Source organism: Leuciscus leuciscus, assembly GCF_965113295.1.
Source record: "Leuciscus leuciscus genome assembly, chromosome: 20".
NCBI classification, from domain to species: Eukaryota; Metazoa; Chordata; class Actinopteri; order Cypriniformes; family Leuciscidae; genus Leuciscus; species Leuciscus leuciscus.
This window is the reverse complement of record NC_138744.1, coordinates 9,635,883-9,652,794: the sequence shown is the minus strand read 5'-3', so window position 1 is coordinate 9,652,794 and position 16,912 is coordinate 9,635,883. Positions and strand designations below refer to the sequence as shown.

The 16,912-nt window shown below is 37.8% G+C and overlaps 1 protein-coding gene across 4 annotated transcripts in view; it reads left to right on the top strand.

Moving 5' to 3' along the window:
- map7d1a (MAP7 domain containing 1a) overlaps positions 1 to 14,390 on the top strand; it is a 44,039-nt gene extending 29,649 nt beyond the window's left edge. For 3 of the 4 annotated variants that reach the window (XM_082149715.1, XM_082149717.1, XM_082149718.1), the window contains 12 exons: positions 453 to 575; positions 787 to 926; positions 1,364 to 1,485; positions 2,049 to 2,287; positions 2,432 to 2,714; positions 4,286 to 4,466; positions 5,752 to 5,856; positions 8,166 to 8,216; positions 8,345 to 8,405; positions 11,659 to 11,713; positions 11,822 to 12,045; positions 13,854 to 14,390. In XM_082149715.1, coding sequence (XP_082005841.1) covers positions 453 to 575; positions 787 to 926; positions 1,364 to 1,485; positions 2,049 to 2,287; positions 2,432 to 2,714; positions 4,286 to 4,466; positions 5,752 to 5,856; positions 8,166 to 8,216; positions 8,345 to 8,405; positions 11,659 to 11,713; positions 11,822 to 12,045; positions 13,854 to 13,864 — 1,595 coding nt within the window. In that variant the 3' untranslated portion in view covers positions 13,865 to 14,390. The remainder of the gene's footprint in view (positions 1 to 452; positions 576 to 786; positions 927 to 1,363; positions 1,486 to 2,048; positions 2,288 to 2,431; positions 2,715 to 4,285; positions 4,467 to 5,751; positions 5,857 to 8,165; positions 8,217 to 8,344; positions 8,406 to 11,658; positions 11,714 to 11,821; positions 12,046 to 13,853) is intronic. The other variant, XM_082149716.1, reaches the window with a different exon arrangement.
- Positions 14,391 to 16,912: the final 2,522 nt, after the last annotated feature.

The window sequence follows — 16,912 nt, the reverse complement described above, 5'->3', positions numbered from 1 at the left end:
CATCATTGGTGAAAAAAAGGAACATAAATGTAGTCCATGTGTCTCAGATTTGGAGTAACACGAGGGTGACCAAATGAGGGCAGTTGAATTCAGCATTTTTGGATGAATTATTTTTAAAATGTGTTTCAAACTTGTTAATTCTCACAAAAGTATTTTTTTTTTACTTGTACTGGTCACTTTTCTAGCATGTAGCAGGGTTGTGAAATCCATTATCCATGTTGACAGCAAGGGAGACAAACACAGTTGTTTGTAATTGCCATGATTTTATCATTATAAAAACAAATATTACAACGATTGTATATATTGTATTTATGTAAAAGATAGCGTCTGCTTTTCAGCCTTGAATACTAGCAAACATAATTTCAACAATCAAATGAAGTTCAGAATGAGAGAAGGTAAGTGATTATTGCTCATACATTATGTGGAAACTAACGGATATTGTTTTCTTGCAGCTCGTAGCATGCAGCTGAGTCCATTGGAGAGCAGCATTGTGGACAGGCTGATGACGCCCACTCTCTCTTTCCTGGCTCGCAGTCGCAGCGCTGCCAGTGTGCTGAACAATACCAGAGATGCCCGTGAGTGACTGAATACCATCATTGGATCTTTTATCTCTGTGTTTAGCATCAGATAAAGTAGCTTAGGAAGAAGTTTAACATTTTTGGAAAATTCTTTTTAAATGCTAATTTGCTGTATTCTTCCGTTTTTAGGGCCTGTGCAGGTTAGAAATGACAACAGGACATTTTTTTTCTGCTCTGTTGCAAAATGAAATGTGTTTTGTTCGTGCAGAGTCTCCATTGTGCCCGCGCTCCGCGTCTGCCAGCCCTCTCACAGTGTGTTCACATCGGCCACATCACCGCTGCTCTGAGCGCTGGAGGGTCACCACCAGCACGCCCAATATCGCCCAGCGCAGGCGAGACTCCACACCTGTGAGTTATTTAAGGCTCCCTTTCACTCTTTCCGTCTTTCTTATATTCTATCTCTCCCTCCCTGTTATATCATATTTTGCTTTTATATAGGAGGAGGTGAGAAATTCATGCATCATTCCATCCACACGTTCACAAATCCACATGTCCAAGCCTTGGAAATTTCTTGTTTTGTTGTGTTACCCCCAAAGCCCCTTCTATATGACTTAATAACCATTCATCGTGAAACATGCTAATGTTATCGTTAATGTTATTCAAGTGGCCATTATTACAATAATTCATGTTTAAACTACAGAAACTGCATATACTGTACTGTAAAATATCATTCACGTGTAATTCACAAATTGTTGTGAGAAATTGTAAATTAGAGGTAGCAAAGACCCCTGGCTATGAGTCTCTTTGAGAATGTGTTTATTTTTTGTTACATTATTTCTAAAAAGATGAGGAAGGATAAGAAGGACAAGGAGAGAGAAAATGAAAAGGAGAAGAGTACCATCACCAAAGAGAAGGTGCTGAAAAAGAGACAGTCCATGCCATCAATGAAAACCAGAATAGAGTCCAGGTAAGATTTTAACCATCAAATTGGATTAGTTTTAGCCTTATAGGTGAATATATGGATTTTTTTATTTTCATTAAAATGGAAATTCTCATTAATCATAAATAATCCTAAATTCTCAGTCTCATCGGAGTAAACATTCTTTGAAACACGTAAACTGTTTAAAATGCTTATATTCTGGAAGCACTGCCTTGCATGCGCAAGAGGAAAATACAATAGAAGCTTTTTAATGGACTTTTTTGCTCCGAGCATCATCTAATTCTGTAAGACTAATGCTTTGTTATGTAATGCTGTCTCTGACCAAATGTTTCTCCTTCTGGTTGTAGTCAGATGTCATAGTTTAGGTTCATGGTACGCTAAATAGATACGTAGTTTAGCTGTAGTTTTAAAGGTACTTTTATCTGTTGAATTGGTTTAATAATTATTTTGTCTTTTTCTAGGACATTATGAAATATCAGATTCAGGCCGCATTTTAGGTCTAGTTTATGTCCATTCCATGAACATTTGTAGTTCTTGCCCCTACTATGAACAGCTCAGCCATTAAATTAAGTTTCTCTTCATGTTTCCAGTCCGAGTCCATTGTCCAAACTAAGATCTGCGTCTCCTGTGACGCCCAAAGGCCGTGCGTCCTCCCCCAGTCCTGCAGTATCTCCCAAACCTCCATCAGCACGAGCGAGCCCCAGTACTCCTAAAGCCCGACCCAAGAGGGCCAGGACCCCTGCCCGTGTGGAGACCCGCACCGCCTCGCCTGTCGCCATAGAGAGGGTTCGAGAGACCCACAGGCCCGCTACGCCTGAAGAACCAAAGAGTGAGTGTGGTGATGATGAGTGTGTGCCATGTGCCATGTCCAAAAGCACACAATATGTATCCCAAAGTTTCTGTCATTTTAAGCTTTTTGTCCTCTCTCCAGTCCTCATTTTCCCCGCGCTCCGTTTCTCTGTGTTTTCTCTAGCCTCGTCTCCCGTCCCCTCCATTTTCGTGTCATCAGTTCCGGACACGTCCCCTGTTGAAAGTTCACCAGTCATGTCGGTTTCCGCTCCCTCTGTCCCCGAGGAGTCCCCTGTTGTCCCCGCCCTCCCACAGGTGGCTTCCCCAGCTCCTTCCCCAGGCAAGCCCATGGCTGGCACCAACAACCCAGAGGAAGCCACCCGCATCCTGGCTGAGAAAAGACGACAGGCCCGTGAACAGAGAGAGAAGGAAGAGCAAGAACGGAAAGAACAGCTTGAGAGAGAGAGGTTACCTATTTTACTGTTATTTATTTTTAGTTTAATTCGGCATGAAACAGAAGTTGCGATAGTCTTTTCTTCCCTATTGTGACGCATATCCAAGTGAAACGGCTTCTTGAACAAGAAACAATGTAGGATGGGACTTTATTTTGTCCATTAGGAATTGATTGGATCATTGTGGTTTGCTATTGCAGTGATTTCATGTGAATGACAGGTTGTCTCGCCCTTGCACCGAAAAACACGTCATAAGAGGAGAGATGCCATTGCAAGAGGGAGGGGGAGTTATTTTGAATAAAGATTACGAGGACACGTGAAATTTAAACAAAAAAAATTGAAAACACTTTATTTTAAGGTGATGTAGTTACATGTTACTACATGTACTTATATAGTATTAACAGTCAATTATGCATGATCACAAGTAACTAACCCTAAACCAACACCTAATTCTAACCGTAATTCTATAGTAAGTGCATGTAGTTAATTAGTATTACTCAGCACTTATTTAAGTACAATGTAACTGTCACCTTAATAAAGTGTAACCAAAAAATGATGTGCATGAATAATTTATAATAAATATTCCAATATTCCATAAAAAACAAGAATTGTTCATTTTAATTTCATAGTGAATTTAATTGTATTTTTTTATTTTTTATTTTATTTTATTATAGTTATACATTTACATAATATATATTTTTGTTTTATTGTATTATATTTATATGATTATTTTATATACATTTTTATTTAGGTTTTAATTTTTGTATGAAATATCTTAGCTTAGACTTTTTTTTGACATTTCACTGGCCTTTGACTGTCTGTTCCTCAAAGCAAACTCTGTAATGCAGCAGTTAGCGCACATGTGCTCATGTGGCAGACACAGGTTTGAGTCCAGCTTGCTACATGAGCTGATTCCATTCCACCTTTATCTCACCAATAACTGTCATTCCCCACTATATCTTTCTAATAAAGAGGCAGAATAACAATTTAATTTAATTTAATATTATCTATTCAATTTCAACTTGTTAAACTTTTCACCCTTTGTATCTCTGCCATCAAAGACAAACTCCACCTCAGCTAACACACACTTTTGGTATGCTTTTAAAACATGTCGTGCTCCACCAGGCCGTGTGCGGTGTGAGCTCCAGGAATAGCCTTGGCGGTGTGGAGCTGTTGACGTCTGGAGTTCTCTGTGACAGTTTATGAGTTTAACACGTTTATGAGCCAAAAGGGACTTTGGCAACAAAGTAATGAGAGTTCCACACTGTTTATGCTCCAGTGCCGCTGGTAACTATGGGTGCAGATATTTTGGTCACCACTAAAAAGATTCACTTTCCGTCCACTTTGCATTTGTCACTTTATAATGCATGGACCATGTCTGCAATTTAAAGTTTCATGTTATGTTACCAGCCGCAGCAAATTTCAATTTTGCAAGAGACACCGAAGTCCACTTTCATTCACACGTCCTTTTTTAAAAAATATATAATTCAAAAACTTCAGTGGTTAATGGTACCTATCTGGAGGAGTTTTTTTTTAAATCTTATGTGTATACTGTATACAATGACTGACTGTCTTCTTTCACACAGGCTTCAACACGAGGAGAGGTTAGCACAGGAGGCAGAGGAGAGCAGGCGCAGGGAGGAGGAGGCGCGCCTCATGGGGGAGCAGGAGAGGTTAAGAGAGGAGGCCCAGCGCCTGCAGGACGAGAAGGAGGCGCAGGAAAGGGCCAAAATCGAACAAGAAGAGAACGAACGGCTTCAGAAACAGGTCAGAAATGCAGCTTCATTTATCAGAATTCTTAGTGACACACTTCACTGTATAAATACATGTACTGACAGAACATTTATAGACTTTCCAGCAGTGAATTTTCAGGAATTGCTCAGTTGTGTCAGAGCCGTGGCCTGGAAGTAACCGCACACGCTCCAGACATGTTGAGCCTACTGGACACATGGGTTCAAATCTGGCATCGGTTGTGTCCTGAATAGTGTAATTTTAGTATTACTTGCTAGTGTATTATCTATTAATATTTGGAAGTTGCTTTTATATTAATATTTTCATTTTTCTCAATTTAAGTTTTAGTAATTTTGTTATGTGCTTTTGTAATTTTTATTAGGTTTTTATGTATTTCTATATAGCAATCATTTTTATTAGTAATTTTACTACTTCAACCTTCTTCTTTTTTCAGTTAGTTGCCATAACAAAATTTCTATTTTTTAAGTTTAAATTTTTTCTTGTAATATTTATATTTTATTGCAGCTTTATTTAGATTGGCAACATTTATTTTTAATAGTTTGTTTTAGTTAACAATAACAACCCTGGTCCATAGGGTTCATCTTCCTCTTTCCAAATTCCCAATTTTTTGTCTGCTTTCTACTTCCTTTGTTTTTAACAGAGGCATGCCAACGCAATTCAGTCCTTATTATTTTACCCTAAATTTTCTGTTTAATGCTGTAAAATACAAGCATGCAATTCTATCTTCAATTTTAAAGCAATTGAAGAGGTATAATGAGTCAAATTTTAGGCAAGTAAGTTAAGTTCTTACAAATCCGTTCTTTCCTCTTCTGTGAATGGATGTATATCAAGAGTGCTAATTGGCACAGTAGCATTTTTGAGGTTTTACCACCACCTGGTTGTATTTAAGTAGATATTAAGTAGGTGTCAGGGTTTCCACAGTCATAGAATACATAGACATATAAGGGAATTTAAAAATTGTGAATCCAACACCTGGAAAAGACATCCTAAATAAAAGGACATTTCTATGGTGATCATAGATTTTTCTAGTTATACTTAGTTACTGTTTCATGCTAGAAATTGCTCTTTAATAAAATCATTTTTGGAAAAAAAAATAATTTGAAAAATCATGGAAATTCATTGGAAAAAAATCAAAAGTGCAGGTATTATATGCTGTTGTTTTGTACACGGGATGTGATCTGTCCTGTTACTGGAACTGAACGCCCATCAGCTTCAGATGAATGAATGACTGTAGAGGAAGCTGTTATTTTTATTGCCCTGGATGTTCATTGTCAATCTGATCATTTGATTGCGTCTGTAGAAAGAGGAGGCTGAAGCAAAGGCCCGAGAGGAGGCCGAGAAACAGCGGCTGGAGAGAGAGAAACACTTCCAGAAGGAGGAGCAGGAGAGGCTGGAGAGAAAGAAGGTAAGAAGGGTTTCCAACTCACATTTATATTTTTCTTAAAAAGATCACTTTGAAATCATCCTGCTTCTTTAAAACCTGTATTACAGGCCATTGTATGCATACCTGTGTCTACGCAAACTTTAGTTGAAGTCTAGTGAAATCCTTTCATTTCCTCTCCTAACTAATCACACATGCCCACAATAGCTTTCAGGCACACAATGTGGTAGTAGGGCGAAATAAAATAACTTTTCAAGATAAAAAGCAAGCTCTCAAGATTAATGCACGTGCCATAAATCATACAACACCTTGACATTCACCCCCTGATCCCTTTCTGTGAATGCTTGTGTAACGGAGGATGGCCACTCTGTTCAAGTGGTATTACCCCAGCAGGACACTATGTTGTACCTCTACAAGTCAGTGTATCAGATCCCCGACCCAACTGTCCTCAGCTCTTGGTGTGTTTTTTGGAAGACACGGTGTCCGTGGAGCTTGACACACTGCAGTGTTTTTTCAAATTCAGAACATTGCGTTGGCCTTAAACACCTACCACTGTTTTAGTATGCTTAAAGGGATAGCTCACCCATAAATGAAAATTACCCCATGATTTACTCACCCTCAAGCCATCCTAGGTGTATATGAAATTCTTCTTTCAGACAAATACAATCAGAGTTATATTAAAAAATGTCCTGGCTAATCCCAGCTATATAATGGGAGTGAATGGCTGGTGAAAATTTGAAGCCCAAAAAAGCTTCCATACATTATAAAAATACTCCACACGGCTCCAGGGGGGTTAATAAAGGCCTTCTGAAGAGAAGCCATGGGTTTTTGTAAGAAAAATATTCATATTTATAACTTTATAATGTAAAATAACTAGCTTCCGCCAGACGACCGTACGCATACTACGCAAGTCGACTTGCGCCACAAGAGTAACCCGTGACGCGTATATGACTTGCGATGTAGGAGTATCGTAAGCTTAGACGCCTCTCGCGGTTTAAACAAATAGGGCTGTGCAACAAACTGAAGCTCCTCTTCTATTATATAGAAATCCGACATTTCTCTTCAAAATTTCGAATTCGCGACCAGTGTTTTGTTTTTGTTCCTCTGAGCTTCCGCGTTCGTCATTACATTGTGCGTCGGGTCAGGGGTTAGTCTTCCTCCGTAAATCGATGCGTACGGCCGTCTGCCGGAAGCCAGTGATTATAGTTTATAAAGTTTTAAATATGGGTATTTTCCTTACACATGGCTTCACTTCAGAAGGCCTTTATTACCACCTGGAGCAATATGGATTACTTTTATAATTTATAATGGACTTTTTTGGGCTTCAAATTTTCACCAGCCATTCACTCCCATTATAAAGCTGGGAAGAGCCAGGATATTTTTTTATATAACTCCAATTGTATTCGTCTGAAAGAAGAATGGCTTCAGTGTGAGTAAATCATCGGCTGATTTAAATTTTTGGGTGAAATATCCCTTTAAAGCTGCAAGATGCAGTTTATGCTTCTGAAACTTTGATAGATAGAGGAACGGAAAGATAAACAATACAAATCATCTTTTGTAATTGAGAATAAAGAATCATTGTAAAATAAAATGAAATGACATAAAATAATAAGATAAATCTGAGACCACTTGTGAAAATGCTTGTTTTGCATTTTTATTATTTAATACCAAATTTTTCACAACTTATGTTTTTAACTAAACTATGGAGGCTTTCCGCCACAGAATAAAAAAAAAATTAAAAGATAATTGTGACGACTTTTTTCTCAGAATTGCATGTTTATATCTCTCAATTCTAACTTTATAACACAAAATTGCGAGTTTATATCACGTAATTCTGAGAACAATTTAATTGTGTGATGTAAACAGTTGTGAGGAAAAAAAAGATAAGATACAATTTTGAGATAAGTCGCAATTACCTTTTTTATTTTTTATTCAGTGTTTTATTTAGTGAAACAAGCTTCTATACTAAACATATGAGTGAAAAGTTAAATTGAAAAATGAATATGAAACTGTTCCCTTTTTATTTAAATGACCCCTCAAGTTTGTGTGAAACTTGATGATCATGTTTTCCAGTATGATTTGAGAATGAAATAAAAAAGCATCGTTTGCTTCATGATCGATGAGATTTATGATCAATGTCACAATGTTGGCTTATTTGATTGGTAACCTAGAAATAGCGCAGAATCTTAAATATTTCTTCTTAATTTTTAACATCATGTTTCCTTTGTTTTACATTTTTCTAATTCCTAAAACTGTTTATTTCCAGGTTTTATTTTGATTTGTGAAACTCATTTTCCATGTTTTCTTTTGTCTCTTCTGTGCATTGTTTTTAGCGTCTGGATGAGATTATGAAAAGAACACGCAAAACAGATGCAGGAGACAAGGTACGGCGCCATTCTCATTTAAAACGGCCTTACTGTGGCAGTAGCACGGCTCCAATTTCCTCTTGCGGATCAAGAGCTCAGAATCTAATTGTTTCCTTTCCTTTTCTTTTTTTTATCTTTTCATGCAGAAAGACGCAAAATCTCCATCTCAAGTCAATGGAAAAGACTCAGATTCAGACATGAATAAAGGTATTAAACTATGTTTAAGAATGTTAGTATAAATAATCATGTGATTCATGATTCATAGCACTACTTTACTACACTACTGGATCATTTTTAATTAAATATGGCATTAAGTAAACATTTAGTTATATTTGAACTTTCTATGTAGATCTGTTTGAATCAGCAACATCCCATTTACATCAGACTCGCACAACACGTAAATGTCATTTTACATGTACCATTTTATTACCCTGGAAATCCAGAGTTCTCGCGAGAGCACAAGTTGAATTTGCTCAGTGAGTTACTCTGGCGTCGAGTAATGATGCTCATTAACTATGCCCCTCGATCTGAGCTGCACCAATCACATCGGGTTATCTGATATAGGCGGGCCAGAGGCGAGCTAAACAGATGATGACAGCGCTGTGACGTCGAAGTCATTAGTAAACATTGCAAGATGGCTATGGATCAGAGCATGTGAGCGGAGTGGAGCGGGAGCGAGCGGGGAGCGTGAGCGGGCGGATCTTGGACAGAGCGCAGAGCGGCAATTTCAAAAGGACGGAGCGTCGCCCTATTTCCCGCTCCAATTCCGCTCCGCTCACGCCACGCATCAGTCAAAAAATGCGCCATGAAGAATACAAAACATATATAGGCATAGCCTAAGTCGCACTGGACTATAAGTCGCATATTTAGAAATTTATAAAAAATAAAAATAAAAAAAAATGTTACAGATGGGACAGTTCTCCGTTACGGACGTGAGCGCTCTGACAGCGGCACTAAAAGACTGCTTTAAAACTTTCACTGAGACCTCAAACAGAAAGCACAAAGCCTGTCTTTAAATTTAATTTCGTTTTGTATTAATTGTATCTTAATTTTGATCAGTGTTTCATCAACCATTATTGTCTGGATTTAATAAATAAGTAAATATATTAGAAAATAGATAATCACGACACGAAGGCGCCGGCGGGTGAACCTGGAGTTTGTCTCATAAATGAACCGAAACTCAGCGTAGGCCTATAGCCTACTTGCCTGACAGACCTGAGACATAGGCTATATATAAAGCTTGAAATGTCTACTTTTAAACAGAACAATTCAAAACGAAAGAAAACAGACTGCTCTCTTATGTAATCCGTATGTGCATTTCTCTCTGGGGCGTTCAATACTGCGAAGATCGCGAGTCATCTTTCCAGCCGACACAGACATAAAAAAAATGGTTTATTAGTAAACAATTAAAATGTCTCCTGCTATATTTTACATATACATAATCATTCATTTTGCCGGTTCGTTGTGACAGCTTTTAGGTGCGTTATTGGCAGTGCCACCCTTAGGCCTACATGTTACATGAACGCATCAGCACCGAAAACATGGAGATTTTTTTCTTTTGAGGGCATTTTGTTTGTGTTCAGACTTTCTCAGTTGTCTTTAGGCGAGATGTTAGAGGACGCTGCTAATAAAGTTGCTAGTATATGGCCTACACATATTGGATTCACGTTTATTATTATAGGCTATTTAAAAAAAATACCCCATTTTTTATGCCGTTCGTATCATTTTATTTTGTTGTAGCCTATTTATCCGCCACACCTTGGCCGGTCCGTGAAAATATTGTCTGATATTAAACCGGTCCGTGACGCAAAAAAGGTTGGGGACCGCTACAAGTGATATACATGTAGATTTTTTTCCTTTTTTTGAGCGAGCGGGGGGCGATTTGAGTGGAGCGCGAAGCAAACTGCGTTGAGCGCTGAGCGAAAATGAGCGGAGCGGCCTGATGTAGCTTTGAGCGGGGGAGCGGAGGGGTGAACAGTTCCGTGAGCGATGAGCGGAGATTCTCACCGCTCCACTCCGCTCATATGCTCTGCTATGGATGAACACTAGTTGTTTGAAACGGCTTTGGCCGCTACAATGAATGAGTTAAACTTTGCTTTTTATCTAAAACAGGAACAGAAGACGGTGCTCAAATCGTTCCTTTGCAAGAAGAGCGTTTTTGCTGTTTTGCTGACCGGATATGGCAAGAGTCATATCTACCAGTTAGCTCCGCTGGTAGCTAAGCGTATGGGGCTTGTTGTGATTGGTCGTAGTGTTATCCAATTGCGTGCAGTGAGATTTTCAAATGCATGCTTGGTGCCGCCCCTCGAGCTGGACGATTTTCATTAGTCGATGCCAGACCATTAATCTTTCAGATTTACGTCTGGATTTCCAGGCTACCATTTTATACATTTTTTTAGTCAATTTTTCTTTATTAAGAACTGCGTGAGTAAAAGTACCCACATCTCCACCCCCTCCAAAACTCCTTTAAGATCAAGCTTGTATTAATCTGGGAGATGGATTTGTTTCTCCAAGTAGTCAGTCGGAGAACACGGTGTACTTGCGTCACTGTCGAAGATCTGTTGCTGTTCCCTTTGTTTTCTGTAATGGAGTATGAAAATGGGCATAGCAGCATGGTAAATCATCACACTCCATTTACATAGTGCTAGATGCTTAGCAGCTGTTTTTTCTAATTAGATAACTGGATGAAGGCCTTTAACGAGTCTACTTTTATTCAGCAGCCAGTATTGTTCCCATTAGCCCCTTGAAATACATTCAGTATTGTCCATTGTTTGGAGTCTGTAAGAGATTTCTTAATGTGTTTGAAAGAAATCTCTCCTGCTCACAAAGGCTGTATTTATCTGATCAAAAGTACAGTAAAACAGTAATATTATTGCAATTTAAAATAGCTGTTTTCTGTTTTAATATATGGTTAAGCTGAATTTTCAGCATCATTACTCCAGTCTTCAGTGTCACATGATCCTTCAGAAATCATTGTAATTATGCTGATATTTTTTCAAAACATTTAATATTTTTGTGGATAAATTTTTCCAGGATTCTTTGATGGGGGGGAAAGGTTCAGAAGAGCAGCATTTATTTGAAATAGAATGTTTTTGTAACATGATTAATGTCTTTACTGTTACTTTTGTTCAGTATAATGCATCCTTGCTGAACGAAAGCATTCACTTAAAAAAAAAAAATCTTACTGACCCCAAACATTTGAGTAGTGTAAATGCATTTACAAAAGAACACACATTTTCAGAGCAAACTCCTATTATGTATTAAAAAATAACAAATAGCCGATGTAAACACAATGAGTACTGGGAATCAGGGAAACAATTCCAGATGAACTGCTGAAATGTTTATTCTGTCAGTTGTACAACCATCTGGGAATGGAACATTGATTTGGCAAAGGGACGCTAAAACAAACAAGATTGCCATTTTAAGAAACTATTAGCATGACATTCTGTCTTTTTCCTAGCAGCTGCTGACTACCAGCCAAACACTGCATTGAAACAAGATGATGTGAACGAAAGGTAAGTCCTGTGTTCACAAGAATCAAAAACTTCCATTTTTGTTTTCTGTCAATTTCCCCACAAGTGACAGTTTTTTTTTTTCTCTTGGTCGTCTGTTTTCTATTGCAGTCTGTCCGTTCTTGTGGTGAACGGCGTTCAGCCTAACAAACACGAGAATGGCCTGTCAGCAAAAGGGGAGGCGTCTCACTTCGAAGAGATCCTTCAGCTGTCCAATCACAACAATGGCCGGGAGAAGTCAGAGACTGAAAGACCCGACGAGCCAATCATGTCGTTTGAGAGAGATGAATCATTCCTTAAGAAAACAGGCCCCATTAAGCCTCAGCATGTGGCAGGTGAGCGTCTAAAGAATCTCTCATGTTTCAGTGTCAATCTCTCATCAGATAGCAGTGAGAACGACAAAAAATCTGAGCATTATTACCTTTTCACGGTCCTGCCTTAAAGGAGTAGTTCACTTTCAAATGAAAATTAGCCCATGAAAACTCACCCTTAAGCCATCCTAGGTGTATATGACATTCTTCTTTCAAGTTATATTAAAAAATATCCTGGCTCTTCCAAGTTTTTTCCAAGTCTTCCAAGTTATATGATCATAAAATCATAAAAATTTCTTTTGTCGGGGAAGAGTCGTTGTCCTTGTCTTTCTGGCTTATTTTGCACCTGGAGGGTTAATGTTGTCTCAGTTGCGGGTGTCATAGTGGCCGTACATCGCCCTGCGGGTGCGACAGGCAGGGGTAACGGGGTGAACAGCCTGGTAGGTCTTGGCACAAAGCCGAATTCCTGAAATGGTGTCAGGAAGACCTGATCCGGCCTTGCTGGCACCCAAGACTGGAAACAGGACCCCTTGGCTTAGCTCTTCAACCCCTGTTCCCTCAGCCTGGGCAGCATTACTTGGTCCCGCTCCCCTCAGCACGTACCTCCACCTGTCCTTCTGCAGACAGCCCTCCAGCCATAAATCATTTGCAAAGAAAACACAAGGGGGCTCACCTCATGCCGTGCCAGCTCTCGTAAACTGAGATGAACCTTTTTAATCCAGGATCTTTGCTTTGCCATATCTGGAGCGCTACTCTTATAGCGTTAAGTATAGAATTATCACTGACGTATCATGTGACTACACAGATAGATATGTCAATGTTCTCAACACAGATACAGTGGGGTTTTTTGTGCACTTTGCTGGGAAAAGCATGGTGTACGATTCTAATTTGGTTAAAATATGCTAATCCAGTTAAAACTGGCCAGTACCAGCAAACCAAGATGACTGGCTGGTAGTCTAAATCAGTAATTCCTCGAACACGTTCCAGGGGGTAGGCGAAAATATTTCGATTTTAATTGGTTTGTTCCGCTTAGGTTGTATAGTGGTAATTTCCTGTCTTTTTTATTTTTAAATAAGTGTTTGTTTTCCATCAAATGTTGGATTTAAAATATGTGCATTTTGTCCAGTCTTTTTTACCCACAACATTGATTTTTTTGGAATAATGTCGATTAAGGTGCCTTAAAAAGGTTGGGAATCATTGGTCTAACTGATCATTTGAACTAACTTGGACCAGCTATGATGAAATCATAAAAGTACCAGCTAAAAGTAGGGATGGGCACGAGTTTCCGATTATTGATCATGAAGAATCATTTTTTTTGTATATGCTCAGTTTTATTTGATGAAAAATCAAATAACAATAATATTAAAATAATTAAAAAATGTTAAAGTTGAATTTCAGCAGTCATTACTCTAGTCTTCAGTGTCACATGATCCAAGAAATATCGAGCTCAAGAATTTTTTCTTATTATTATCAATGTTGAAAATGGTTGTGCTGCTTTTTTTCTGTGTGTGTGTGTGTGTGTGTGTAACATTATAAATGTCTTTAATGTAACTTTTGAGCAATTTAGTGCATTCTTGATGAATAAAAGTAATAAAATCGTTCACAAAAAAAAATCTTACCCCAAACTTTTGAATGGTAGTGTAACTTCAAAATTATTCACACCAAATTAAATGATTCATCATGATTTCGTTCAAATTCAAATGATCTTTAAGATTTTTTTTTTTTTATCTTTACTTTTTAAAAAACCCTAATTTTTTTCCGCTATTTCTTTTATTTTGTCATGCATTAAACGCTTACATTTCTAATCTCCATGTTCTTCCTGTGTCCTCCAGAGGTCCTCTGAGGGCATAAACTGTTGGATGAAGCCTTAAATCTGCGAGTCCCTCAACACCGTCTGCCTGAGGGACCGGTGGAAAGAAGCACAGCATGAAAGAGACCTGTGCCAAACCCCAAAAAACTGTCTTCTGTTTAGACTGTACAGAGCAACCCCACTATCAGAGCCTGTCTTATGGTTCATGATGGAAATTACAAGGAAGCTACAAAACAATCAAGCTGAGCTAAACGCTAACATTCACAAGAATCACCATTCATCAAGACCCTGACCTCACCCATTCTTTCTGATCACCACAGAAAGAGTTTTTTGTTTTGTTTTTAAAGGTTGTGATAAGCATTAATTAATCCTTGTCGTCATTCATGCTGTTATGGGTTGAACGCAGAAGTGTTTTGGGTGTTTTATTTTTTAATGTTTAGTTATTTAACTTGAAAAGAATTGTAACTACTGGGTACAATTGTATGTGAATAATGTAAATTGGATCATGGGAGGAGACAATCTGTGAATAAACAGAATGAAAGGGACTGCCATGCCTGAACTCCACTGTTTCAGAGTCTTTAATGCTAGAGATGTTTTGATTTTGTCTTATAGTAAAATATTTTTAATAGTGCTTACTACTGAGTGACCTACTTACATAAGAAATGTGTAATATCCAAAACATTGACCATGCATGCACATGCAACTGCAATGACAAAGTTTGCTTTACATTTCTGTTTTAACTGCAACTCTAAAGATGACTGTAAAGAATTGTGTTGTCACTAGAGTCTTACCATAATATTCCTGGTTTTCCTGTTGATAAAATGCCTGGGTCTCAAGTTTATGCCTATTTATAAACCAGAACAGATCGCCGATACCCAAAGGCGTCCTGTTTAACTCCAAATTATGGCAATTTATAGCCACTCTGGAACTTTGTTATACCGTAAGAGCGCAAACTCTTGGTGTAATAATTTCAATCATGGCCCACTCTTGAGGATCTGAAGCTGAGTGTATATCACATATGCCGTTATTAATACAGGGTGGTTCTGAAGTAATTTTTCCTGAAAAAAAGAGAAATATTGATGCCTTTATTTTATGTGCTATAAATATTTGGATTACTCTACTAAAGAGGGAATTTATGTTGTGAAATTTTCCCTTTAATTTCATTCAGGATAATTATTCTTATTTGTGCTGCAAAAAATATTTTCATAATTAGTATTTTAGCTTTTACTAAACATCCTTAAAAGTAGGGATGCACGACATATCGGCCACCATATCGGTATCTGCCGATATATGTTAATTTTTTTATGTTATCGTTATCTGCACAGTAAGAAAATTTTGTATTTATATTAAAGCAGATAAATAATGAGTTATTTCCTTCAGTTGATCCTTCAGTTGATACTTGATTTAGATTTATCGGCTTCCAAATATAAAGGATTATTTGTTATCGTTATTGGCCAAACTTTTCATATTGGTGCATCCCTACTTAAAAGGAGATCAAATTATATTATTATCTATTATGTTTAAGCAAAATTGTGTACGATAGTATGTTTTTTAATTCAAAATTGGATCTTGAATTAAATGTATTTTTATATGCCATTGGCATTTTTCTTTATTGCAAAGATTTTTTTTTTTTTATATATATATATATATATATACTTAAAACAAACAAAAATAATTCAAGATATATTCTCTGAAAACAAGTCCTAATGTCTGATGGAATTTTAAAGTGATCAATGTTACAGTTTTTTGTTGTTAGATTATTTAATTTTTTATAAGAAAAAAAAAAACCTACTACATTAGATTGCTTTATTTGCAGGTTAAATCTGAGTGATATTGCGATGATGATCTGTGATATAGAGGTAATGCATATCCTTTTGGGAAATCTAAACAGGTCCAGGATGGCTCAGCTGTCCCTATGCTTTTCCAGAAGGCCATCAAGCAATGAGTTAAATTCCTGTACCAGACTCCTGGCCAAGATTACATCCCTGTGACCTTTGTGCACATGCTTTGGCACTCTTACCATCTGTATAGCATGACATCTAAAACCATCACGATTCATGTCTCTCTCTTTCTCCCTCCCCCTAAAGCTTGCTCTCAGAACTCACTTAACCGAAGATTTTGCATTGTGAAGCAAAGGTTCTTGTTGGCACTTTTTGATTTGTAAGGTCAAACTCTCAGTCCTGTTCGTTACTTTACTCTCATTTGGTTTCAAAGGTGGGTGTTTGTAAGCTGAAAAACAGACTTCAGTAAACAGTGTAACCCTGATCTTTGTAGGAGTTTGGTTTGGTTTAGTATTGTTTATTATGAGACAAATGCCATATTCATACACAGCAGAGGGCAGCAAATCAACGTGTATGTATGGACCCATCGATCAGGTTTCTCTCACCCGAACACATTCAGACTGGTTGCCAACATTTACTTTTCTCTGCTGCCTCTGTTTCAAAGAAGAATGTGAAGAATGGGACTGGCTATATTTTCCAGCCCATCGTTCCTTGTAACTTTAGATGGACCCATAAATGACGGGTTTGTTTCAACATTGTGTTGTTGCTGTGGGGATTGCTCCAATTGCGGGAACCGCTTGTGTTGTCCTGCAGGGGAAAATAAAAGGCTATTTTTAGGCCGATGTCAGTGGCTAGAGAGTTATTATAGCATTAAGGCAAAGCCAAGGTGATGAATAAATTCACAAAGGATGAGGAACAGTGGAAGGATACAACTGTCATAAATGCAATGGAAATGAGAAGACAGAGGTTCTTTATAGTAAGATCATGTCACTCCTGGAATGGCTTGTAAATGCATCATAAAGATTTTGACATGTTGATTTATTGTCTGTTATCTCTTCAGGGCCATTCTGGAGTTCCTCTGCTAACACCCAGTGATGATAGGTCAATCTAACCCCTGAGATTTACTTCACAGATGAAAGCTGTTTTAAACAGGTTAGTCACGCTTTCTCTTTTGTTATCTTTAAGGAAGGCCGTTAACCATCCAGCATTATTAAGTTTAGCTGAGATGTGTCCATCTATAGCTAAGAGTTAAAGGGATAGTTCACCCAAAAATTTAAATTCTGTCATCATTACTCACTCT